The sequence below is a fragment of the Balaenoptera physalus genome (genome assembly GCF_965194825.1).
Source record: "Balaenoptera physalus genome assembly, chromosome: 4".
Taxonomy (NCBI): Eukaryota; Metazoa; Chordata; class Mammalia; order Artiodactyla; family Balaenopteridae; genus Balaenoptera; species Balaenoptera physalus.
This window is the reverse complement of record NC_138891.1, coordinates 132,200,013-132,227,558: the sequence shown is the minus strand read 5'-3', so window position 1 is coordinate 132,227,558 and position 27,546 is coordinate 132,200,013. Positions and strand designations below refer to the sequence as shown.

Below are 27,546 nucleotides of genomic sequence, written 5' to 3'. Positions count from 1 at the left end.
TAGTGGTTCTTGTCTATGACTGTCTCAATAATGTGGAGGTTTTAGGCACGATTCTTACTTGGGGAGTTGAGTGTAATGTATTCCATCACCGTGGCTTGGCGTCCAATCCAGGTTATTCACCTTTGATCTGCATGTTGCCATTTCTAAAGGGAAAAAATATGGATTAATTATTTCTAATCTTCTGTTTCTCTTACAAATAGTTATGCAAGTATATCTTCCATTGATGGCTTATTTCTGTCATATTTATGAAAAGGAAAAACTATGTAAACGCTAATAGAACAAGATAAAGCTATTCAAAACATGCCACATGCCTTCCTAAAAAATGTTTTCAATTTTCAGAAACATTAGTAGGTAGCATATTAAGCCATTTTGTAAGTGAAAAACTCGAGGAAAATAAATTTATTTTATTTCTTATTTTTCACAATGCCTTTAAAATCCTGGGGAAAATATTTTTAAAATATTTTATCTTTCAAAATTAAATAATATATAAAGCATTAAATTTAAAACTACTTTATTCATATTCAGTCACTTATTTATATATGTTTCATCTCCCGAATTTTCTAAATGCATCCTATTTGTATTTCATGATTGTTAAACTGAAACTAATATTCAAGCCCAACTGTTAACATTTCTATGGAATATTAACATACATTTTGCCTCAGGTAAAAATATAGCAAAGCTAATAACTACTTCCTTCTAAAAGTTTCACAGTCCCAAAGGTCCCTATAAACATTCTCTGTCCTTAATGCTATATATTATCAAATAGTACTGTTTTAGTTGGTTTTTCAATATTATATTTGTTTTACTTCTGAAGTACCATAGGCCAGAAGGATGTGTTACTCTTCTCTCTCTCTCTCTCTCTCTGTGAATGTGTATTTGGTTTTAATATATGGAATAATAACCATAGCTAACACTCAATAATATAATAATAATTACTATTTCCAGACATTGTTCTCAATGCTGTACATATAGTAACTCACGTAACCCTTAACACTTACTTACAGATGAAGCAATTTGAGAGACAGAGAGATTATGTTTGTCCAAATTTACACAAATGGTAAATAACAAAGCTTGGATTTGAACCTAAACAGGCAGACCCTCAAGTCAGTGATAATAGGACACTGGTAGAATTTATTATCCAAGCTGGAATACCCTTGAGAATAGAGGGTGGCAATATTAATAATTATACCAACGAATTAAGTACATGGTCCCACTAGCTTTTCCTTGTGACTGCGCTGTGATTATATGGTTGCTTAGTTAAAATAACACATTTAAAATGCATTATACTTATGATTATGTTATTTCTTTATTTGGGTATGGCAGTGTTTCTGCCAATCGCCAAAAGATGAGTGATGTTTCACAGTGGAAAAAGAGAAACAGAATGAAGGGCAGGAGTTTGGAGAATACATTGGAAAATGTTAAACATTTTTTACCAGCTTTACCATAGGAATGAATTTTGAATAATAGAAATACATAAAACAATCACATGAAGGATGGATAAATTATCAAAATATGATTAACAACTAACAAGTTAGACAGATGAGATATTACAAACAGAAAAAAATAAATTATTTGTTTTTAAAGCATAATTTTTGATAAAAGTGTTGATAATTTTCCTCATTAATTAACTCTAGATTTGATGGCACATGTGACCTAATCACAATTGTACTGTTTTATTTTTACATATACATATATCTATTCTTTTTCAGATTATTTTTTCATATAGGTTATACAGATATTGAGTAGAGTTCCCTGTGCTAGACAGTAGGTCCTTGTTGATTATCTATTTTATATATAGTAGTGTGTATATGTTAATCCCAACCTCCTCCTTTATCCCTCCCCCACCTTTCCACTTTGGTAATCTTAAGTTTGTTTTTGAAGCCTGTGAGTCTGTTTCTGTTTTGTAAATAAGTTCATTTGTATCATTTCTTTAAGATTCCACATATAAGTGATATCATATGATATTTGTCTTTCTCTTTCTGACTTACTTTACTTAGTATGATAATCTCTAGGTCCATCCATGTTGCTGCAAGTGGCATTATTTCATTCTTTTTAATGAGTGAGTGAAATTCCATTGTATATATGTTCTTCTTCATCCATTCCTGTCGATGGACATTTAGGTTGCTTCCATGTCTTGGCTATTGTAAATAGTGCTGCAATGAACATTGGGGTGCATGTATCTTTTCAAATTATTGTTTTCTCCGGATATATGCCCAGGAGTGGGATTGCTGGACCATACGGTAGCTTTATTTTTAGTTTTTTTTTTAAGGAACCTCCATACTGTTCTCCATAGTGAATGTAGCAATTTATATTCCCACTGACAGTGTAGGAGGGTTCCCTTTTCTCCACACCCTCTCCAGCATGTATTGTTTGTAGACTTTTTGATGATGGCCATTCTGACTAGTGTGAGGTGATAACCCATTTGATTTGCATTTCTCTAATGATTAGCGATGCTGAGCATCTTTTCATGTGCTTTTTGGCCAACTGTATGTTGTTTAGACAGCAGGTGGACGCAGACATAATTCTGTCTCTGAGGCTTTACGCATTAATAGGAATGTAACTTCCTGCCTAATCTGACGTGTTAAATTGCAATGAGGAAGAAGTTGAGTTTATGGTCTTAGGTAAAATACCAGGATAATGAAAGAGCAAAAGAATTTGTTGTAGTAGCTTTCCCATGGTTGTGCGTTCACAGGGGAACGTCACATTAATAGAAGGTGTCACACTGCTGATTATGTATAATAAAATCTGAATAGTACATCTCATAATAATAGAACTTATTATTTTAGACTGACTGAAGATTTATTTTGGGGAAACCCATGTTAGCAGGAGGTGACTTGAAAACTTCCTTAACTGCTGTGACAAAGTCTTTTTTTAAGAGGACACCACAAAATAATGAGAGGCTGCTACACAATTGGATGCATTGAGTGGGAAGGCAGAGTCCGTGTGAGACATGGTCCACCCATTCCTGGCAGTGGATATATGTATAGGTCTTGGAGCTCTGAATGACATCAAACTTCTTTTACAACCAACTGAAAATTCACCTTCTGACATCATGCATTCCAGTCATGGCAAGAACTCTTGGCGGAGCCTGTGGATGTGGCCTTGGCAGTGGCTATAATATGGATGCAGGAGCTACCCAGGGCCAGGTTGTAGTTTATGCTCAAGATATGGTGGTGACTGTGGGCTTAGCTATGGCTTGAGCTAGATACAGCTCTGGCTATGAATACTCTTTTTACTGACCATTATATTCCCAAAGATGTTGGTCATCTTGTGGCTATTTTTAAAAAAAATAAATTTATTTATTTATTTATTTTTGGCTGTGTTGGTTCTTCGTTGCTGCTCGCGGGCTTTCTCTAGTTGTGGCGAGCGGGGGCTACTCTTTGTTGCGGTGCGTGAGCTTCTCATTGCGGTGGCTTCTCTTGTTGCCGAGCACCGGCTCGGCACGCGGGCTTCAGTAGTTGTGGCACTCAGGCTCAGTAGCTGTGGCGCATGGGCTTAGTTGCTCCGCGGCATGTGGGATCTTCCCAGACCAGGGCTTGAACCCGTGTCCCTTGCATTGGTAGGTGGATTCTTAACCACTGCACCACCAGGGAAGTCCCTTGTGGCTATTTTTTGACTTTCAGAGTTTTTATGCTTCTCACTAGTATCCTGTGACAAATTTCAGGAAGCCCATGTTGATTTTCCTTACATTTATCTTCATCTCTTGTGGACAGTGGGCAACAGCACGACATGGCAGCTTACACTTCAGCCTCTGGGACAGAGTTACCAATATTTTGTTATAATCAACATTTAAGCAATTGCTCTTAAACTGTTAAACTCTGGTGTCCCAACCTCTCTATTTAGTTTATGTGTTATAGCACAGTTCCTTAATAAATGCATTTAAATTCATCTCATTATTTTTTCTGCTTGTTTTTGTTAAAGACTTTATGATTCTTTTTAACCATTCATGAACTGGGTCATGTTTAACAGTTGTAATCATTCAGAAGAAATGGTCCACCTACAGAGCTGGACACAGGAGCAGTCAAGGATTAGATCAGATGAAAGAGACTGTGTTGCTTTTGGTCTCTACTTCCAATCTTATACATCTTATATGCCCAAGTTTTAAGTTTCAAGTGCTACAGAACAATATTATTTGGGAAATCTTCTTTGTCTTGGTTTGTTATAAAGTAGAAAAATGATTATTTTCTTTCTACCATGATGTTTATAAAAGTCACAGTCTTTCTTACCCCTTTAACACATGAAAACATTACTATGTTTATTAATTTCCATCACCTGACTTACCTTGAACACTGTTTATTGCTCAATCTGCACTGTGGGTATGTATTTTAGTGAGTGCATTACAAAATAAACTGTAGAGGCCTTCCTTATAATTTAGAAAGTCAATTTTTACCTCTTTTGTTGCTCACGCACAATGTTCATGCTTGAAATATAGCTTATACTTCAGTGAGTCTAGATAGGAAACTTTTGGGGCAAGTAAGCCCAGATTTTGGAAAAAAATAAAATGAGAGATTCTGCACATGAAAGAAGATATTGGCATATTAAAAGTAAAATGTAAAAAGGAGCTTTTAAAGGCTTTAATAGTCCAACAAGTAAGGAATTTTACAGCAGAAGTTCACTCAATAACCAGAAGTTTGTGTGTGTAGTGCCAAGCACTAGTGCTGTTTTGTTTTCATTTTTACCATTTGGTAATTATTTTTCTTATTATCTCTTTAGATTTTGGAGTGATTATTATATATGTAAATTTGAAAAATAAAAGAATACAAGCCCTAAATTTGTAGTCTGAAAACTCTTCTTCTAGCTGGAAGCTCTGTAAAGTCTGAGACTGTGTCTTATTTCTTGTTCACCTCTCTATCCTTAGCCCCGAAACAGTGGCTGGCATAACGTGGACTCAGTAAATATTTGTGAAATAAATTCATGTGTGAGTTTTTTACTATAATGATGCAAATTGTATTGCCTTCAACTTTTAATACCAGAAAAAAACCACTTTTGCAAAAAATATTTCATTCTATCCTCATAATAGCTCAATGAATTGGGCAAGATTGGCATTAACATCTCATTATTTTAATCCCCTCACTCTGCTGTCCCCTTCCCCTCATTCATTTTATCTATTTTTACCTTTTTATTTAAAAATTTTTTTATTTTATATTGGAGTATAGTTGATTAACAATGTTGTGTTAGTTTCAGGTGTACAGTACAGTGGTTCAGTTATACATATACATGTATCTATTTTTTTTCAATTTTTTTCCCCATTTAGGTTATTACAGAATATTGAGCAGAGTTTCCTGTACTATACCGTAGGTCTTTGCTCTTTATCTATTTTAAATATTAGTAGTGTGTGTATGTCAATCCCAAACTCCCAATCTATCCCTCCCCACCACCTTTCCCCTTTGGTAACCATAAGTTTGTTTTCTAAGTCTGTGAGTCTGTTTTTATTTTGTAAGTAAGTTCATTTGTATCATTTTTTTTTAGATTCAGCATATAAGCAATATGATATATTTGTCTTTCTCTGTCTGACTTACTTCACTTAGTATGATAATCTCCAGGTCCATCCATGTTGCTGCAAATGGCGTTAGTTCGTTCTTTTTAATGGCTAATAGTCCATTGTGTATATGTACCACGTCTCTTTCATCCATTTCTCTCTCACTCTTTTTAAAAACAAAGAGACTACATCTCAGTGAGCTTAAATGATTTATTTAATATCATATAAGGATGGCTGGAGCTTCAGTGTGACGTTCTGATTTCCAAATCCATGCTCATTTTCTATGTGATTAATTACTATAAAATTCAAGGACATTGTTTAATGTGTTTTCAGAATATTAAAAATAATTTTTGTGTTGATTTACCCACCGCATTTTAATTTTTTAAAAATATGTATTTTATCTTTAGTCCTCTGCACAAAATCCAATGTTCATTGACTAAATATAAAAAAATAAATAAATGAATTATAATTAAAAAATACAATAAAACCGATTAGAGAGCCCTTATAAAACATTGACACATTTATGAGCTGAATACTTTGTGAATGTCAGTGTAGCCGTTCTGTAGTTACAGAAGAACATTACATTCAATAATTTGTGCTGGAAATTCTTAGAAAAGCACAACCTTCTGAGACTGAACCAGGAAGAAATAGAAAATATTAACAGACCAATCACAAGCACTGAAATTGAAACTGTGATTAAAAATCTTCCAACAAACAAAAGCCCAGGACCAGATGGCTTCACAGGTGAATTCTATCAAACATTTAGAGAAGAGCTAACATCTACCCTTCTCAAACTCTTCCAAAATATAGCAGAGGGAGGAATACTCCCAAACTCATTCTACAAGGTCACCATCACCCTGATATCCAAACCAGACAAAGATGCCACAAAAAAAGAAAACTACAGACCAGCATCACTGATGAACATATGTTTCTCAATAATTTTAAACATAAAGAAACCATATAACCCAGCAATTCAGTTCCTAGGTATATATATCCAAGAGAAATGAAAACATATGTCCCTACAAAAACTTTTGCTTGAATCTACATAGCAGTATTCATATTAGTCAAAAAGTGGAAACAAACCAAATATATGCCAACTGATGAATGGGTATAGAAATGTTATATATCCATTTCAATGGAATAATATTATTTGGCAATAAAAAAGAATGAAGTACTGATACAAGAAGATACAGTTGTGCCCATACTGGCCATATGAAGTGTTGTATGTGTACCTGACCATTGAAACCCATGAAAAGACTCATCATAACCAATACTTTAAGACAGGTAGCAAGAAGATTCATGATGGTTCTCTCTGCATTACCTATAACACGGTGAACTAGCCCATTTTCTTTTCACTTCATATAAGGTTATTATAGGATAACTGCTAGTATGACAATCTCTATTTTACAGGAGTCAGTTCTTCCAACATCAGGTTGAGAGATGCCTCCCAACAGTCCTTGGTGTACCCCCTTTTTCTTTTGTCTGTATTCATGTGTTTTTTGAGTCTCTGGAAATTTCTTACAGAAGCTTGTATTTCTTATTCATGAGAAATATTGAGGAAATAAGGGAAGAGTATTACATAATACGCTGGTTCCTAGGATTGCAAGGAGCAGAGACTTATTATCGGCATTATTATAACATGAGTTCCAAAGGAGTTCACTGGAAAGAACAGCCCACTCAACAGTGAGGTTGTCGGTTGGTTAAAACCCTGTGTTTTTGTGGATATTTTTCCTTCTGTTTACTCATTTTATTCATGTCCATGTTTCAATATGTTTGTTTCCATAGATCACCCCTTATCTAGTGTGGACTGAATACCAAATGAAGTTTTCCCTCTTGAAAAAAAAAAGATATATGAGTTTTAATACTTTTTGATTTCCTCCTCAGCATTAAACTGGAGTTCTTAAATTGCCAATAAAATCAGGGAGTGTTTAATCAGATATAATGATATGATACTCAGTTGATTGCATTAATCAATGGCCTGAGGGGTTCCTCAGAAATGGAGTGTATGGCTACTCCATCACATAGTCTGAGTGATTCTTTCTTTTTTCTTTTTTTTTTTGGGCCATGACAAATATTTGAAAATTAGAATTTTTTAGCAAATATAGATACAGTGTGTAAGAGCTAAACATTCAAATGTTTAAAATAGCCAGAATATTATCTAATTTTTTTTCAGGTTTCAGATGTGACATTTGATCACGTGAAGACAAGGTCTAGGTATTTTCCTAGTTGAACTGATGAAAAACCCAGAGCTTTCTATGAGCTGGATTTTATGAGGTGCCAATGAGAGGCATAATTTTGTATTTATTTCAATTTATCTTATATTTAATGAAGCACCTATGTTGAGGTATTTATTACCTGAAGTAACAGTTCAAAACTTAAAATCTGGGTAGGGAGATAAAATCTTGCTAGTGTTACAGGGAAGGAAATAAAATTACTTACTGGTTTTAAAAAGGATTCATCTGCCAAACTATATCAATTCTTTTACAATAGAGATATTTTAGGCATAGAAAGATGAAAAGAGGAGGTAAGAGATCTAAAATACTGTTACCTGCTTATTTTTCATTGACTGAGGATAAGAGTACAAAACTCAACAGAAGTGAAAATGACTGCATTATGGTGTTATATCTATAGGCTAATTTCCTGATGCAATTATTTATATTTTCTTTAACATGGAAAGTCATTTAATTTCCTAGTTATGTATTTTCTAATGCCTTGAACAACTTTGAGTCTAATGTTTAGTTACTCTAATTTTTCATTGTTAAAGAGAACTGACCATCCAGAAACTATTTTGTTTTCATTTTTTGGACAATGTTTATACTATTTTCAATCCAAAATAAATTTATAAAATTAAGCAGTGATCTCAACCTACCTGTCTCCCCTCCTTTCTTTCACTCAGCCATTCTCTCATTTTTTACTTTTTAGTTTCTTTCTACAACTATACTTAATGGGTTCATATTTACCCAATAATAATACAGGAAGGGCATCTTGTAAATTGATTTGCTCTGCTTTCTGCACACAATTTTTAAATAAAAAAGTGATCAACTTGGTTCTTGTTAAGATGAAATATTCTTATGATTTAGATGAAATTGAATAAGAAATTTAGGAAGATAATCTTTTAATTAAATTTAACATGAGAATTTGGATTTTAGATTTTTAACTTATAAGAATAAAATAATTGATTTAAAAAAAGATGAAAGTTTAGGAAGAGTCAAATTATATGCTATGAAACATATCAGGTTGTAGCTTTTCAATTTCTTTGTGTGCTTTCTGAATTCTGGGGACTTGCAAAGAAAAAAAGTTGGATTTGGTTGTATTAATTGTATTAACTCAATTACTGTTTAAAATGTAAAATTGTTATCTGTTCTAGACTTTTTTTTTTAACCATACTTATCATTTGAACAATTTCTATTTTGATATGAAAACCTCTGGCCACTTTAATTAATCTAAATGGGAATTGTTAGTCTCCTGACTTGAATGTTACTGTTGAAACTAAAGATGGCCATCACCAGCTCTGAGCTGATAGTAACTGTATTAGTCAGCTTGGACTGTCTAACAAAATACCATAAACTGGGTGGCTTATACAGTAACAATTTGTTTCTCACAGTTCTGGAAACTGGGAAGTCCAAGATCAAGTTTCCTTGGTGAGAGTTCTCTTCTTGGTTGCAGATGGGCTCTTTCTGGCTGTGTCTTTAACATGGCAGAAAGAGTGAGAGGAAGCAAGCTCTTTAGTATCTCTTCTTACAAGGACACTAATCCCTTCTTGAGGGCCCCATCCTCATGACCTCATCTAAACCTAATTACTTCCCCAAAGCCCCATCTTCAAATATCAACACCATCACAGAGGGGATTGGGGCTTCAACATATGAGTTTAGGGGGGACATGATTCAATTCATAGAAAGAACCTATGCTAATTGGAAATTGGGCTAGTTACCAAGTGTCATATGTACTACAGAGACAACCATTATGAGTCCTCTTGCTGCCTATTTTAAAGTCTAGTTTATTATGTGTCTTTTCATGGATTTCAGTTCTCAGCTGCATACACAACATTTCATAGGATTGTAGGGGCACAGTTGTATCTTCCTTGAGATAATTTTCTTTTTCTTTCAACATCATATGCAATGTGTTGCTATAGATTTCTCTTGTGAAACACAGCAAAATTATACAATTGGCACAAAAAATGTCTTGGCTGTAAAATATAACAACATGGTTTGCCATTCAGTTCTAGTTGGAGGCTTGGTGGTTGCAAACACAGTCTCAGTACTTGTGAAAGAAGCATTTCTTGCTTTTCTAATATCAGCATCAGCACAACTCAGGCCAAAAGGCATGCCCTCCCTTGGGTTTCTGTTCTGCACAATTAGGAGCACAACCCAATAATGGCTTCCCTGGATTCTCCTGTAACTTTAAAGAAGTATTGACCAATTATCATTGAAACTTATGTTCCCTCAGACATTTAGCCAATTACAGTTTGCTGGTGAACATGAGATTCTCAGAAAGAAATTATCTGGTATAAAATTGGTAACGTCATTCCTAATAGGAACACTTAGGCAGGCCCACATCTATACTTTATCATGGTTACCTCACTTGCTGTTATACTAGGATGGCAAAATAAATGATGTAACAACTGCAAACTGTGTTTATGATAAGGGATTGTGGTGGTTACAACAGTAGCCAAAGGTGTAAAGTTAATAACTAGATCATTTCTTTTATGAGCATCTCCAGGGTGTGAAATACCCAGTGGAGATGAGTATCAGAGCTTTCATTGTGGGAATCTTTCCTTGATCCCAAAGATCTTACACATAGAGAATTGAAATCATCTTAACTTTAAAAGTAAAGAAAAGTAAAATAATAAATATTAAAATGTTGTCATCTTTGCCAAGTTGCAAAGGTCTGAAAGTTTAACATCATCATCCAGTTCTTTTCCCTCACCACCAGAACCAATCTCTTGTCAAATTCTGCTTGTATTTCTTTTAATTTACTCTTCCTTTGAGTGTCATTTCAACTGTCTAGGTTGGAGATTCTTTACCTTTTATCTAGTAAAATAATTTTATAAATGTCCTCTATGACTTCAGCTTTTCTCTTGTGTAATCCATCCTAGACCTTACTATAAAAATTAATTTTTTGTATCCAACCCAGTTCCACTCCATCCCATTCTATTCCATTTGATGTAGCAAAAAATCAAGCCTATATATGTACCACTTGCTGTGTATGATAGACAATGGGGGAATATAAGATAAATGAACAAACAAAAAACCATTTCACCCAAGGTATCCCTAGACTTTATAAAAAAAGGAACAAAACCAACAAGATGACAATTGTAACAAAGTTATGCCCAGGACACTAAGTAGTTGTTTTTAATTAAGACATCTTTACTTTGTGTTTAAAGTTCAAAATGAATAATAAAACAACCGATAAAAGTAATTCCTCTTTGTAATTCATGTGTCTACTCATCTGTAAAGCCATTAATGGAGTGCTATGCTGGAGACTGGCTGGTATGAAAGGAGGTCCTAAAAACTTCACAAAAGAGGTGAAGGCTGAGTTTGCCAGATAGCACCCTGATGGAGATATTCCAGGCAGGCAAGGTAGCAAGTGAAAAAGCAGGAAAGTAGGAAAACACTGGTGTTCTTCTTGCCAACTAAATACAACAGATGTTTATTAAGAACCTCCTGCAGGCTAGGAGTCATATCTTTGTAGTTTGGCAAAGTTGAGGAATACATAGTATGTCATGTTGTCATTCAAAATGTGTGTTTCACTCTCATGGTGATGGGGAGTGTTGAATTAAGTGAATGAAGACACACAATTAGCCTTGTAGCTTAGAAAACTTATGGTAGTGGTTTGTTAAATGGGTTGGCGTTAGACCAAATTTATACTAATAATGCAGGAAAGATGATGGTGATGATGATGATATATGAATAGAGCATGGCCTGAGGGGAAGTGCAGATTCCACAGATATACGTACGGCTTAGAATCAAGGCTTGATGACTGCCTGGTGGTTGGTGGAGATGTCATTGTGAAACATGACTTTCAGGTTTGTGGCTTGGGTGATTGGGTTGTATCAGTCATTGAGAGTAGAAACATGGAGAAAGAGGAGATTTAAGGATGAATAAGATGTATTTACTCTTTCATCCATATAAGAAATATTTATTGGATCTAACAAAGTTCTGGACACTACTTAAGATCCTAGGAAATACAATGATGAAAAAGATCTATGGAATTTCAGCAACATTCACGAGAAATTTTCTTTTTTAGCAAGCTGGATTTGTGTACTTGGAATTACAGGTAGTTAAACCAATGGGAAGAGGAGAGGTAACTCAGTAAGCATGTAAGGAATGAGAAATAAGTGGTGAAGACAGAATTAAGGCAACCCTAATAATTAAAAAGACAAACAGAGGGTACATTAAGAGGAGCCAATGAGAAATAAGAATTTTTCAGAGAAGTAAGATCGGAACTAAAAAAGCCTATTATCACGAAACTGAAGATTGCAAGTTTTCAAGAAAAAGGCATGGTTACTATGCTAGAAAATAGACATATAAAAGAGGCAATGAAAATGTAATGTGGGTCATTATTAATGTTCTTACCAAGAGCAGTTGCAGTAGATGATGGTGTGAAGTGCAGTCACGAAGAAGTGGAGGTTGGTAACATGAAAAAGAACTGTAATTGGGTCATAGGCAGGAGACATGCATGGTCAAAGGGGAGTTCCTGAAATAGAAGTTTAAACCTTGAAGACAGGGAAACATTTTTAAAATTCAATATGTTAAGGCCTTTCAGATTGTATGTGCTTAATAAATGTTCACCAGTTGTCTGATGACCACAGAAAAACAAGAAAATTAATACAAATAAAGATTAATGTAATAAAATCTACTTTGTGGTAATGGTAGTGGAAAAACACATTTATAATAAATCCTGGAGTCTGGAAGGATTGATATTTCAGAAGATAATTCTGAAAGAGTAGTCATAGCACCCACAATAATTAAACAGGCTGAGGAAGGTTTGAATAAAAGGCACGTTTTGCCCATGGAGGTTGTGGATTTATGACACTTTATTACATAAGATTCAAAATTAAAACTGTTAGAAAAATCATTGTTCTGTCTCCTTAACTCCTAGGGTTACATAACTCCTTTTCATAAAAATAATGCGGCCCCTCTCTAAAACCAGACAATAGCATGTCATTACCACAAGAACATAACACTTTGAGTCTGAAGGGAGACTTGCAGTGAATGTAAGAGCTCAGTAAGTGGGTCTACTTAAGAAGCATTCGTGGTTTCACTGCAGTGGTGGAGGTCAAAAAGGAGATTAAAAAAATTGGTATATAAAATGAAAGAATCATAAATTTTTGTTACTTAGAAGATGTGGTGAATATAAACTTTATGAAAAAACCTTGGTAATGAATCACCTTATTTATCTTTCTCTTGCTTTGAGGCATTAAGGAAAAAGTATAGATATTATATTCAAAAGACCTGATTTAAGTTCTGCTGCTGAAGATCTGAGTGGTCTTGTAAATATCTTAACCTCTAACATCGGTCTGTTTGTTTATAAAATGATAAGAACAAATTTTAAAATATTTCTCACAGGACTCTTGAGAATAACATGGGCTAACATGGGTAGGAGTACTTTATAATCAAATCAAATAATCAAATATAACTGTTAATATTTGTTTTATTAACTACTATTGTTGAAATTTGTGTTTTTATCTCTAACAAAAATAATAAAAATTAATATTAGAATTGGGAGCATATTAAATATTGTCAGATCTAATGATTATTTGTCTTTCACAAATTCATTAATTTTCTCATTCATTCTTTGCTTTATTAAACCACCATTTGCTCAGTGCCTCTTTTGAACCAGACGTTGGGCTAAGTTCAATAAACAAAAGGTATTTCAGGTACGCAAATGAAATTCAGTAAGGTAGGTAGATAAAGAGAAGACTATAGTATAATGTGCAGGGGTCATGATATAGTATAGAGCTACATCCTCCAAGAAGGGGTATGTGAATCAGATTGTGGGAGCCAGGGAAGGCCCTCTGGAGAAGGTGATGTCTGTGTTGATTCTCAAATGATGAGTTAGGTTTTCCGAGACATTACTCTGGTGGGAGTATGTCTTACACATTTGAAGCATCATATAGGGAAATGTTGAATTTAATCTTCAGTATTTCTGAAAGTACTATGGAAGAGAGATTAACAAGGAGAGGGACTGTTGTAGGTTAAAACCAAGGTTGCTGAATATGTTTTAATAGCATGGACTTGGGTGATGTTGATTTCCTTCAAGGTTGCTGACTGGCTTTATATGCTTTTTCAGTAACAGCAGATTAAATAGAAAGTTTACAACAAATTTGAAGTCACCAAAATAATGAGTTCAGTTTATGCAAATTTCTGTGATGAGAAAAAGATTCTTACTGAGGTAAGCCCCACACATTCCTCACAGTATATGAGTCCCAGGTGTGTGAGGGACATTAGAAAATTCTTACTATAACCCACTAGTCCTGAAACCATGGGCTGCTGTGGTTAGGACCACAGTTATGGCTGTGGATGTGGCCGTGGCTATTGCTACGGATGTGGATGCAAGAGCTACAGAGGACTAAACTGTGGATACGGTTCCAGATATGGCTGTGGCTATCGTTGTGGATTTGGATCCAAATATGACTGTGGATGTGGTTCTGGCTATGTCTGTTGTCCATTTTGCTACAGAAGATGTTATTTCTCTTGTATCCAAAATATATAAAGAATTATAAAATTATCAGGAAAAAGGACAGCCTGGTAGAAAAACAGACATAAGACTTGGAGGTTTTACCAAAGAGCCAAGAAATATTTCAAATAGCCAAGAAATATTTAAAGTTTTTTAATCTTCACTATTAGGGAGATGGAAATTGAAACAATAATGTGTTATTATTACATACCCACCGGAATGGTGAAAGTGTAAAAACAGATAATATGGAAGGTAATTAAAGATATGGGTAAATAGGACTTCCATTTACTGCCCCAGGGAATATATATTGGTACAATTTTGGACTATTGCTTGGCAGTATCTTTTAAAATGAGCTTACGCATACCCTACGATCAAGTACTTCTACTAAGACTATTCCCAAAAGAAATGCATACATATGTTTATAAAAGGACGTAACACAAGAATACTCTTGGTAGCATTATGTTTAATAGCCAAAACATAAAACAACTCAAATTTTTATCAACAGTAAAATTTATAATGAAATGTCGTATTTTCATAAAGTTATATATTATGAAGAAATGAAAAAGAACACATTACTTTGACATATGGAAAATGGGGAAAGAACTGTACAGTTATAATGAGGAACAAAAGAAGTCAGACACAAAATAATGGATGGGCAAGATTTTGTTTATGTAAAATAAAAAACAGGTAATACTAATTTATAATATTGAAACTCATGGTATTGGTTATAATTTTGGTTCTCCTTTTTGGGAAGAGAATTGAAACGGTAGCTAGGAGGAGGAGAGGGGTGGCGTCACAGAAACTGATGTGTTTTTTCTTGATATCGACGGTGGTTTCCCAGTTGTGCTCACTTTATGAAAATTTATTGAGCAGCACACTTCAGATTTGTACTTTTCTGCACACATGTTATATTACAATGAAAGGTTTATAAATATTCTGCCATCTGTCTCATAGAGGATTTCTCTCTGGTCAGTTCTCTCCTCATTAATCACCATTCACTATGTCATCTCTGTTCCCCACCTCCAAATTCTCTCTCTCTCTCTCTTTTAATATGCAGAGTAATTTAGTTTTCTTTGTAGCCATCATCTAGGTTATGCTTCTGGGCCTTACTTTTTTCTACTAAAGATAAAAATAACCTACAAAGTTGCATTCCTAAATTAAGATACCATTTATTTCCTGGAGATGAATCCTCTCCACTCTTTCTCCTCATAGAGGTCTGCAATTTAATACACCAAATTTTTCATTGTAGTTGTTAATTGTGGCATTCACGAAGGGCATAGGAGAGATTTTCAAGTTTATTTAGAAAGATTCATGATAGGATTATTTAAATTAAATAGGTATTCATGTGCATTAAAACAAGATACTATGGAGAGCAATGAGAGAGTATTAGGAAAGATCATATATTTATACTTGTGTGATATTTGGGACACTCTGATTCATGGGAACCCTTGTATTCTAGATGAATATTGAAGGAAACATTGATTACCATTAAAATCTCCTGTTACAAGAAATAATGATTTCAGTTCATTAAAACAACGTTTCTAAGCCTAAACTTAATGGCATACAATGATTGAAATTCCAGGATCTAGCATGAAAATAGGATCTTCTTTCTGTTATTTACTTGATTTGTGGTCTTGGATAATTTACTTTCCTTCTAAACTGTATTTTTAAAAATAAATTATAAGGAATAATAGTGCCCATTTCATAAGAGTGTTGTGAGGATTAAATGTAGCTTTTAGAGTAGGGTTTATTAAATTCTAAGAGTTAATCATCTAAAAGTCATCAAACTCATTTAATGGTAATAAAATTTCAAGGAAGAATTGCAACTATTCATAATTAAACATATAGAAATATCTCTAAATGGAATATTATGTAAGGACAAAAATTCTTCATCCCTTAGTTACTGAACTCCAAAGTATCATATTATACCAGATTGCTTTCATTACATTTTCAATAATATATTGTTATATAAAACACTTCAGGCAAAGTGTAATAAGGCCACTAAAAGTAAGAGCTTATATTTCCATGATATGACCATTTTATTTCCTGCTTCTTTGTAAAATAATAAAGGAATTATTACAAGGCATCAGTTACATTGACAAATAGTTCAATTATGGTGATTTTGTGAGAATATTGAATACTTTCATAGAGAGGTGAGAGTGAATACAGTTTGCTTAACTTGGGACTGAATGAATAGTAAAGGAGTGAATAAAATGAGTATAAGTTACTATTTTAAGAAGCATCATGGTCAAGGGGAGGAAGGAGATTGATGGTCATTCATCAAAGAGGAACGTCCAAAACACTCTATGTGAAAACATAAGGTGAAGAATATATGTATTCTTCAATTTTGCAGTTCCTCAGAGATTCATTATCTATGGCTGTGTAACAAGTTACCACACACTTAGTAGCTTGAAACAACATACATTTATTATCTGCCAGTAGGTCAGGAGTCTGGGAACAACTTCACTGGGTCTCTGCTTGGGGTCTCACAAGGCTAAAATCAAGTTGTTGGCCGGCTGAATTCTCACCTGGAGGCTGAAATAGAAGGCATTACTTCAAGTTTCCTCAGGTTTTGGGCAGAATCCATTTCCTTGATGCTATAGAATTCATGTTTCATTTGATTCTTTAAAACTAGCAGTGGAGGGAGAGGGGAGAGAGAAAGAGAGAGAGGAGAAGGAGAAGGAGAAGGAGAAGGAGAAGGAGAAGGAGAAGGAGAGGAGAAGAAGAGAGAGAAAGCGAGAGAATGTGCCACTTCAAGTTCTTGCCTGATGGGATCATGAACACCAAGGATAATCTCCCTTTTGATTAATTTAAAGTCAACTGATTATGGACCTTAATTATATCAGAAAAATCCCTTCACTTTTGCCATATGAGGTAACACAATCCTGGGAATGATTCCTATCACTTTTGTGATAGAATACTTGTTAGAAGGATGTTACAGGTCCTGCCTATAATCAAGATGAGGGGATTGCAAAAAGCATGGATGCCAGTGGGTGGGACTCAAGGGGGCTGTCTTAGAATTCTGCTGACCATGACATGACATATATTGTCTGGGTTTAATGAGAGCTGTTCCTTATTAAGGCAATCAGCAAAATTAATTAAAAATATTGACATTACAAAACTATTGAGAGAGAAGAAATGCGAGAAACAAATGCAGAAATATGCTTAGCTTCAGGAAGAATGGAGGGAAGATGGCTACTTTTTAATGGGTAAAAATTGTCAAAGATTACCATCATGACTGAATAATAAAGAATTTCTACAAATAGTTGAGAACTTGAGGCTCTCTTTTTAGGATGGGTATTCTTTGATCTTTGGTATTCCACTTTCCTTTACTATATATAAAAAGGGAAACTCCTGGAGTGATCCCACTTTTTCTTCCTATATTCTGCCAAAATTTAACTCTTATAAAAGAATAGCAGTGATAATAATATTCTGTAACTCAGAGAAGATATGCAATAGGTTTGTGAATTAGTCACAGTGATCTGCTTGCAAAACAAACCATGATTAGATCCATAAAGATAAAAATAATAGAAAAACAAGATATGGGAAATACATGGAAAGAATTCAGTGTTATATTATCAATATGTTGAATATTAACATTTCAAAATGGAAAAATGGGAGATTTCCCTTGCTAGAAGAAAAGAAGCCTGTTTTCATAGTATTTAAAATGATAGAAATAGGGGCAGAAAATATTGTCTGGGGTGCTGGCTATTTGAAAAGTATTAGATAACTGTATTTTATTTGCTTTTCCAACTCAAGAGACCATAATCATTAAGAATAAATGGAAGATTCAAGGGGTTAGACTTCTTGACATTAAAAATTCCTCTAAAAATTAGTTCTGTCTGAAAAGTGGATTGGCAACATGCTTGGCTCCCCTGTCTCCAAAGGTTTTAAACTAGTTCAGGTCACCAATTTGTGGACATGTTGTGGATGGAAATGCTGCATCAGGAGAGAGGTAGAACTAATTGTCCTCTCAACTCTTCTTACTGTAATACTCTGGGATTCTGCAGGCAAACAGTGGCATTGAAATATAAAGGCTTGAGAAGAATAATGATGCTGGATGTAGAAACAGAAAAAAATAACATGATTTTGTACAAGTTTCTGTAATGGAGGTTGAAGTCAAATAGTATTAGTTAGTTTTAAGAAACCTCATCACATTGTGGAGAGATATCTTCTAGCATTGAATACCTTTGAGATCCAAAGTAGGGAGCAGATAAAATGTGATTGCGTGAGAGTGTGTGTGTGTGTGTGTATGTGTGTGTGTACGTGTCTGTGTGTATGTGTTCATGTATGTGTGTGTATGTGTGTATGTGTGTGTGTGTGTGTGTGTATGCGTGTGTGTATGTGTGTATGGATGCTTTGAGGAAAGACAAAAATTCACCTTTAATGAACCAATCTCTATTTTAGATTCTGAATTATAAACTTTCATTCATCAAACATTCATGAAATATGATGTATTGGACTTCACTAGGGGCTGTGGATTTAATGGCATAAGTTAAATTTCTAGACTTCAAGGAATTCACACTCTGGTGTATGGGAGAGGTAACAAGATCACACATGCCATTTTATAACACAAAGAGAACTTCTTAAATAGCACTTACTAGAGGCCAGGTGTTATTCTAAGTGATTTACAGATATTAACTCAGATTTTCTCAACAACTTTAAGAGTTAGATACTATCATTTCATGTCCTCATTTTATAGGTGAGGGAACTGAGGCACAGAGAAGTTCAGTGAATTGACAGAATTTGAAGCCAGGATTCATGTTCTTAAAGTGCCACACCAAGAGGCCTCTCTTGCAGAAGTGTGCAGAAGCCAGCCTGTACCAGCTTGGGAAGGCTAACAATGTGCATCTCTTCCCAACTCCACATCAGGGACATCCTGTTGGTAGTTTGAAATTAACCAAGATGGAAATATTTAATTTTTTTAGTGAGTCAATTTACTAGTGCCCTACTGGCCCCTTATGGACCACTTACAGGGTCAAGGACTAATTCCTAAAATATCGTTGGAATTTTGCAGGTCTGAGAACACATGCTCTTCCTACTTAATCCTCCCAATCCTTGGCACTGTGTCCAGGGCCAGCTACATAATCTGCAGGGTCCACAGCAAGCTGAAAATGTGTCAAAAAGGCAGGAAAAAAGATATTTTGCCTGTATTCTGTGGTCTCTTTTGACATATTATGATGCTTTTTGTTTTCTATTTAATGTCATGTGCTTTGGGGCATGAGGATAGCTGTTGAATGAATCTAGAGCCTCACAAGTGCCGGATCCCAACTTTCCCATGCCTGTACCCAGGTTCCTGTCAGGCGGAGGGGGTAGAAGGTAGCAGCAGTTATAGGACTACTGGATGGGGATGAGGCAGTGGGAAACTGAGGACTTATTCCGGGGAGGTGGGGAAGTGGTGAGAGGTGGGACTGCATGTGACATAACACCCCAAATCCTCTGCACAGGTTCCATTGTTCCAGCAGACTTCACTTACAAACCACAAATTTAAGGATGAAAGGTGTTAAGAACTTAGAGATGGTGACGATGGAACATTTAACACCAAGCACAGGGAGCCTTCTGAGCACTGGGCCTTTTGCACATGCACTGCTTGCACAGCCGTGCAGTTGGCCCTGATTGTGTCTCATAAATGGTGTGTACTCAGTACATGTTGGATAAATTGAATTGAATTGCTTCATGACTGTCTAGCGAAGAATCCAATTAAACTTGTGTAAGCAAACATCATTATTCTAAACTTGTTCGGAGAGAAGGCAGGGATGCATTTGCTATGTGGGTGGAATCATAGCACCAATCCAATTTTAAAGGATTGCATGTGTATTGAGGACTTCTTTGGGGGCAGGGATGGGCATAGGCAATAATGATGGAAGTCTAAGTTTCAAGATGACATTTACTTTATGGTTTAATTTTATAGGATCATGATTAAAGTTTTACTTTTACACAGGTTCAGATCCAGAATTAAAGCACTTATAAACAGCCATATTAATTCTCTCTTAAACCTATCTTTACCTATCTCTTCTTTCAGTAGGAAGAGGAGTAGGCAATTCTGACCTCAAGGGACAAAGCTTAGAGCACTATAATTGGAAGAGTGAGTAATAATGGTATTTTGCTCATGAAGTGATACTTGGAACTCACAGAAACATAGTTAAAATTATCCACTCACATTTTGTTTATACCGACCTATGGAGGGCAAAGTGAAATGTAAGAAATGCTCTATTAATATAAAAAAGCAAAGCATGGGGGTTGACAATTTACAAAATGCAAATATTGGCATTTTGATATTTTTAGTGATAACTAATTTATTAAATTCTGCCTCTTCTTGAAGTCAAACTTGAAGCATATGGAATTTGGAATCAAATGACTAAGTTATATTTCTATCATTAAACAGCTGTGCTATTCTGGCCAAATCACTTAATTTTTTAAATCTCAAACTATTGGGTGTAAGATAGGCTCAAGGATGTATTGTACAACAAGGGGAATACAGCCAATATTTTGTAATAACTGTAAATGGAAACTAACCTTTAAAAATTGTATGAAAATAAAAATATAGGGACCAATAAATAAAATACCCTCCAATTTCTCTGGATCTCCAAAAAACCCCTCAGTATTGTAGTATTATATTATTTTATATAAATTGTAGATAGTGGTAATAATATTACTAGTCTTGCCTAATAAGGATAAACATATACGTACACTATGCAACATATATGCACACACACACACATGATTTCAAAGCCACTGAATTTAATTAGAGGACGAAACATTTACTTTGGTCTTTGTAAGGTCATGAGTCACATGAGAGATACGTTTTCAATAGAGTTGGGGTCATGAAAAAGAAGTCAATGTTATTCCAGGCTTATTATTAACTAGAGAAAACTCTGGGGAAGAGTAAATTAAAGAGATTTCTTAACAAATTCGAAGTGCCTAGTAAAATGAGCTCTTTTGAAGCAAATTGTTATATCACTGAGCAGGCTGACTCAGTGTTTCCCAGCCACACCTGACTGCATGTAAAGGTCTGAGATTGTGGGTAACACTGATTTGCAGACTCCCTTGCTTCCCACATATACCTTACATTGACACTTGTAGCTCCTAAACATCATGAGTTGTTACTGCTATGGAAATTCCTATGGAGGTATAGCTACAGCTATGGCTCTGGCTGTGTCTATGAATGAAGGCCCTGTGGTAGTGGCCATATGGGTCAAGCTCTGGATCTGGCTGTAGTTGCCATGGCTACTATTCATTTTGCTACAGGAGATGTTATTTCTTTTGCTGTTAGCAAATTACTACCAGAATATCCTTTGCTACTGAAGTGACAAGTGGAAATCTGTTCCAAGGGGTAGTCATTGAATATTTTTATTCCTTTCAAATGCTTTTGCCATAGATGGGCGTTGATAACAATGGAAGAAAGAAGATAAAATTCCATTTGTTTTCTGAAATTTAACCCTTACATCTATCTCATGCTTTCTTTCTACGTTGTGTCCTTGGCCATGAGCATTAGTGCTCCACACTGGGGCAAATTGGTTTCCCAATGAAATGCTTCTTTGAATCTATCTAGTCTGTGTCATTAATCTTACTATAATGCATCACTGACTACAGGTTTTGTAACTTCCCTGTTTTTTAATTTTTAATTTCTTGTGCATCTCTGTGACTTCATTGGTTTCTCCAAACATTTCTCTTCAATAATTTACTGTTTAGCGATTACTCACATCTAAAATAACAAACACATACTTGTATATGCATATACACAGAAAGAAGAATTATTTGTTTATGGGGAATGAAACTGGTATTGTCTTACAGAATGGTTTGGAAGAGGAAGAGATATGAGTCTAGGAGAATTCAGGGAAGCTGTGATGTGGACCTGAATTGGATATTGACACAAATAAAGGGAAAGAAGTGATAGACTTCTGAACCCCTTGAGAGGGTGAATCTCTGAATTCTGGACATGATGAGGGGGAAGATAAGAGATGTCCAAGGAAGAGAAACTTAGTGGAAATGTATCCTTATAATATCTAGACTTGTGAGGAAAGAAGTGACATGAGTTATCAAAACATATTTAAAGGCTTATAATATGGCAGGAGAATTGGATTTGCTTCTCGTGTCCCAGAAATCACAATTGGAACTAATAGGTGATAATTACTGGGAAAATGACTTCTAAATATAAAATATGTTTCCAATAACTATGGCTCTGAGAGCTGAACTGGCTATTCCACTGGAATGCATGTGATGGAAGCTGCCTGATCATAGGCAAGGAAGGCAAGATCACCACAGTGAGAACTCCAGGGTAAGTGGTGACCTAGGGTACACCTAGGTCAGGTGATCCAGGCCTGACATTCTGTGAACTGTTCGTCAAGAATGACTCAGAAGTATTGAGCCTGACTAGCAGAGAAAATGATGTTAATACTCTAGAAACAAGAAAGTAAAGGGGGATATTCTTTCTCTGATTTGTGTCTTCCATATTTGTTGCAGGAGTAAGGAGAGTGGATGGAGGGGAGAGTCAGCTCTTCACACTGCAAAGTATTGTAGAAAAATAGGAAGAATATTATGGCTGGTGTGAGCTTCAATCATTCTGTCTTTAAGTAAAATCATGTCAGGTCTTCTGGATCCTCAGCAGTGTAGGAAGAAGTTGTTATCCAGTGTAGAGGCTAAGGAAAGAGAGGTAAGGTTTGTGGTATGGCAGATGTTGTGGACAACTTATCTGTGTATCTATCTATTATCTATATTCTATCTATCATCTATCTCTCTATCATCTATCATATCTATCTATCTTTATCTATCATATCATATCTATCATCTATCTATCATTTATACCTATCTATCTATCTATCATCTATCTATCTATCTATCTATCTATCTATCATCTATCTATCTATCTATGTATCTATCATCTATCTGTCATCTATCTATCATCTATCTAATCTGTCTATCCAAATGGGCTCAGTTCTCAGTGAATTCATAATCTTGTGTAGGAGTAACATAAGATTAAAAATAGAATGAAGTAATTGTTTTTATAGCCGTATGTTGTGAAAGTTATAAAATATGGAGGGTTATTTAGTGAGCATCAGGAAAGAGATCTGAGAAGAGGAGGCACTTGAGTTGAGGCCTGAGTAGGAATTGGCCAGTCAGATAGGGGAGTGGGACAAGAAGTCTTTGTGTCCATTTGTTATCACTCCTGGTGGACGTGTAATCACTAAGCACATCTAGAGAGGAACTCTCAGGCTTTCCCTGTTCTCATAAGAGTACCTAGAGTGCAGTGCATACCTCTTCCGTGAGCAGGAGAGGGCCTGGCCAGAGGAGCATATGCCAGGGAACCCACCAGCAGAAGACTATGAACACTTGGCTCTGATACTCCTCTGCTGTGTGACTTCAGGCTAGTGACTTGATCACTGCGAGGCTCAGCTTCTTTCTCTGAACACTTGTTTGTCAAGTACCCACTCTATTCATTTTACGAGATTGTGAAAATGAACTGAGATAATGTGTATAAAGGCATTTTCCAACGTACAATAGAGATGGACTGGTTAGAGGGAATGTTTTCATTGTTTAATGAGAGTTTAGATTAGAAGATTTTGGGAGATTGGAAGCTAGAAAAAATATACTCTAAGGGGGAAATTTATGTACATTCCTAATTATGGGAATCTCTAGAACATATTTCACATGGATAATGAAGATTTACTGTTTAATAAATCTTTGATCTTGACTAAAATGTCTTACTGCAAGATGATACTTAATCCAAGCTATCAAAATAGACATAGTCCTAAAAATAAAATATTTTTCTATGGACTGATCTTTTTACTCTTGTGGATTTCAAAAAAGTCCACATCAAGTTTTTACATGATATGTACCGAAACATGTTCCCAAGATATATGCTTTAAAAATACAACATAAAGTCATTTTTAAATTTCTGAACTTGAAAATATGCATGATTCCATGCCCCATGACATAATGTTGGCATTGTATTTTTGGTAATAAATTACTATACAATATGGCTCAGTCAGGGTGAAAAAAGGCTGCTAGGAAGGTAATTTATATTCTGGGGGGTTTTGCTTCCTTATCATAAAAACATTTTTAATTAAGGCATATATATATGTATCATAGAATGACCCCTTTTGAGTTACAAAGCTATTATCTTAAATTCAGACTAAATCAACATTTCAGTACAAATAAATATGGGTATCTGAAATCTATTATTAGACAAGAATTTAAAACTATGGGGTAAGAAAAATGAGATTTTTAAAAATTAATTTTTATTGGAGTATAGTTGATTTACAATGTTGTGTTAGTTTCTGCTGTACAGCAAATTGAATCAGTTATACATATACATATATCCAGTCTTTTTTAGATTCTATTCCCATATAGGTCATTACAGAGTACTGAGTAGAGTTCCCTGTGCTATACAGTAGGTTTTTGTTCGTTATCTATTTTATACATAATAGTGTGTATATGCCAATCCCGATCTCCCTGTTTACCCCTCCTGCCCTCCCTTTCCCCCTTGGTAACCATAAGTTTGTTTTCAACATCTGTGACTCTATTTCTGTTTTGTAAATAGGTTTATTTGTACCATTTTTTAAGGTTCCACATATAAGGGATATCATATGGTATTTTTCTTTCTCTGTCTGACTTCACTCAGTATGACAATCTCTAGGTCCATCCATGTCACTGCAAAAAAAAAAAAAAAAAAAAAGTAAAATTATTTAAAATTAAAACTTATGTTTGGATTCTAAAAAGCACATTCTTAAATAACATGTATTAAAATGATAATCACAAAAATAAATATTTATAGCCAAGGGGAAAAAAGACAACTGAGATAAAGGGAATAGCATTTACTGAGTAAAATTCCTGACCCAGAGCACTAAATAGGCATGCAATATATGAAAAACAGTTATGTAAAAATAGTTAGGCTCCATTTTAGAAAAAAGAAATTGGTGTTCAGACAATTTAAGCATATAATCAAATATCTTATAGTTTATAAGTGGCACACCAATATTTGAACATATGTTTGACTTGATCCATTCATTTTTTATGGAGAAATAGTAAGTTCAAATTATGTGCCAGTCATTTACTCATAGCTGGTTATTCAGGGATGCACAGAATAGAGATTGTTTCTACTGTTATAAACCAGTATCCGAGATCTGAATGGAAAGGTATTAGAAATAATGCAATAAAGATAAAAGACTTTTTCAATAATCCAGGGGTACTGTGACCAGAAAGTATGTGTTGGCAGTGGCATTGAAAAGTAAAGTGTCTATTCCAGAGAATTTGTGAAGTAGAATTTATAGTTTTGAATTTTAAGGAGGACAGAAAAGGTAAGAAACTGAAGGATAAGAAAAATTGGAATGGGAATATATTTTCTTTACGTTTATGGTTAGGGATGAAACATAGCAGAGTGATCAGATTAGACTGGAGACCAATACCAGAAAAAATAGGTAGAATGATTTCTCTGAAGGAAAAATATCTAATAATGAAAATTCTCAAAAATTGAAACTGGCAGCTTTGTGAAAATCCCTGTTGAAGGCATTCAATAAAGTACTCAATCACCACTCATTCCTTTGTTGTTGAAATTCAAGTATCCAGTAAAAAGAATGATCTTCTTGACCTTATATTCCCTTCCAACTTGGATTTCATGGTTGTTACAGTAAAAAATAATGTAAATTTTGGAGTCTGCCTGATTCTGAAGATGTTGATTTAAATAAAACCTAGAAAGTAAGATAAGCAAGCAAATCAAAACAAAACAACCCCCTCCCCCCAAACAAACAAAAAAAGCAACACTTTTTTTTTAGACTGAATGTTTGGTCAGGGAGAGACTGGATGTTTGGTATAGAGTGACATATTTTAATTAGTGAGGCAAGACATTGTTTCAATAAACCTTGACAAGTGCTATGACATGTATCTTCACATAGCAGCCAAGAGGAGGATGATCCAATCCAGACGTTAGCAGTGAGGAAAGGCATCTCGCAGGAACTTATCACAGATCTGAATTTTGATGTGCAAACAGATTTTTTTTTTTAGCTGAGAATTAAGGTGGCAAGAAAAACATTAATATCAGAAGAAATGATGCTTATTTTCCTCTTTTATATGTTGAAAAGGTAAATGTGATAGGATTATTTGGAAGAAAGGGGACACATTATATTTCAAAATCACAATGAAAATTTTTGTAGAAGGTTGAGAACTTCTGATTAATGTATGTATAAATACAGGGCAAAATTGAGTTTTGTACTACTTTATGTCATGAATGAATAAGGAGGGTGGGCTTTTGCTGTAGGTATCAATGTTATCTACTAAACTTTAGCTTCTGAACTAAACATACAAGGAACAGTAGTGATAGGAGAAGGAAAGAATGATTTATCGAATTAGAGGAATGCACTAATCTCTCATAATGCAAAACTCTGATAAGATCTGCATATGAAAAAAATTAGACTCTGTTCTGAGGTTTCTGATTCTTCAGCCAAATAAAGTTGGTTAGGTTGTGAAAGTCTCCTCAACGGTATTGATAATACTTATGTAGCTACAAAAAATGGGAGAGAAAGGAGGGCTGCCCCACCTGTGAAGGACCTTACTTTGCCTGGTACATGGAAGAAGGAAATATAACAAGAAACATTTACATACAGCACACTGTCTCCACACTTATAAGTAGTTACTCTTCCAGTGGATGGGCTTGGCTTTGAATGATCAGATGTTGATCTGTTTCTAGGGATTTGAGGAGAGTTGGACATGGAGGAGGTACGGAACACTGAGAGGGTTGGAGAAGCCTGGCAAGAAGTCAAGAAAGGAGATAAGAGTATTACCTTTCCTATGGCCGGAAGCAGGGCTTTTGGAAAGATGAGAGAGAAAAACGGGCAAAAATTTCCTACATTCCCCAACAAGCTTGTTTTATAAGATAGATATTAAATGAAACGAGACTTTGAAAATGATATCAGTTTTGGGACACATGATTCTACTGAGACAATTCTTCAGCAGAACATATTAACATGATGCTCTTTAAATAAAACTGGAGTCTCCAAAACAACAAGCTATTTTAAGCAAATCAGTATTGATTGTCAACAGTGACTGGCACATAATGGTTGCTTACATATTTGTTGTCCATGTCAGGGAATGAATGGTATGCTCTGTCAATTACTGGCAGTATATAAAGGTCCATGGGAAGTAGATGACACACACTTCAGAAACATCCTCTTGTAACCCACCTGAATCCACTTCCCTTGACAACATGTGTTGCAACTACTACAGCAACTCCTGTGGCTATGGCTGTGGAAACAGCTATGGCTGTGGATTTAGCCCTTATTATGGCTGTGGATATGACTGTGGCTATGGAACCAGATATGGCTGTGGATATGGCTCTGGCACTGGTTACTGCAGCTACTGGTCAGTTTGCTATAGGAGATGTTATTCTTCTTGCT

At 35.0% G+C, this 27,546-nt stretch overlaps 1 protein-coding gene across 1 annotated transcript in view; it reads left to right on the top strand.

Moving 5' to 3' along the window:
- The first annotated feature begins 1,893 nt into the window (after window positions 1-1,893).
- Window positions 1,894-27,546, top strand: part of KRTAP21-1 (keratin associated protein 21-1) — a 39,566-nt gene continuing 13,913 nt past the window's right edge. The window contains exon 1 of the mRNA XM_082459461.1: window positions 1,894-27,546. Coding sequence (XP_082315587.1) covers window positions 27,297-27,546 — 250 coding nt within the window. The 5' untranslated portion in view covers window positions 1,894-27,296.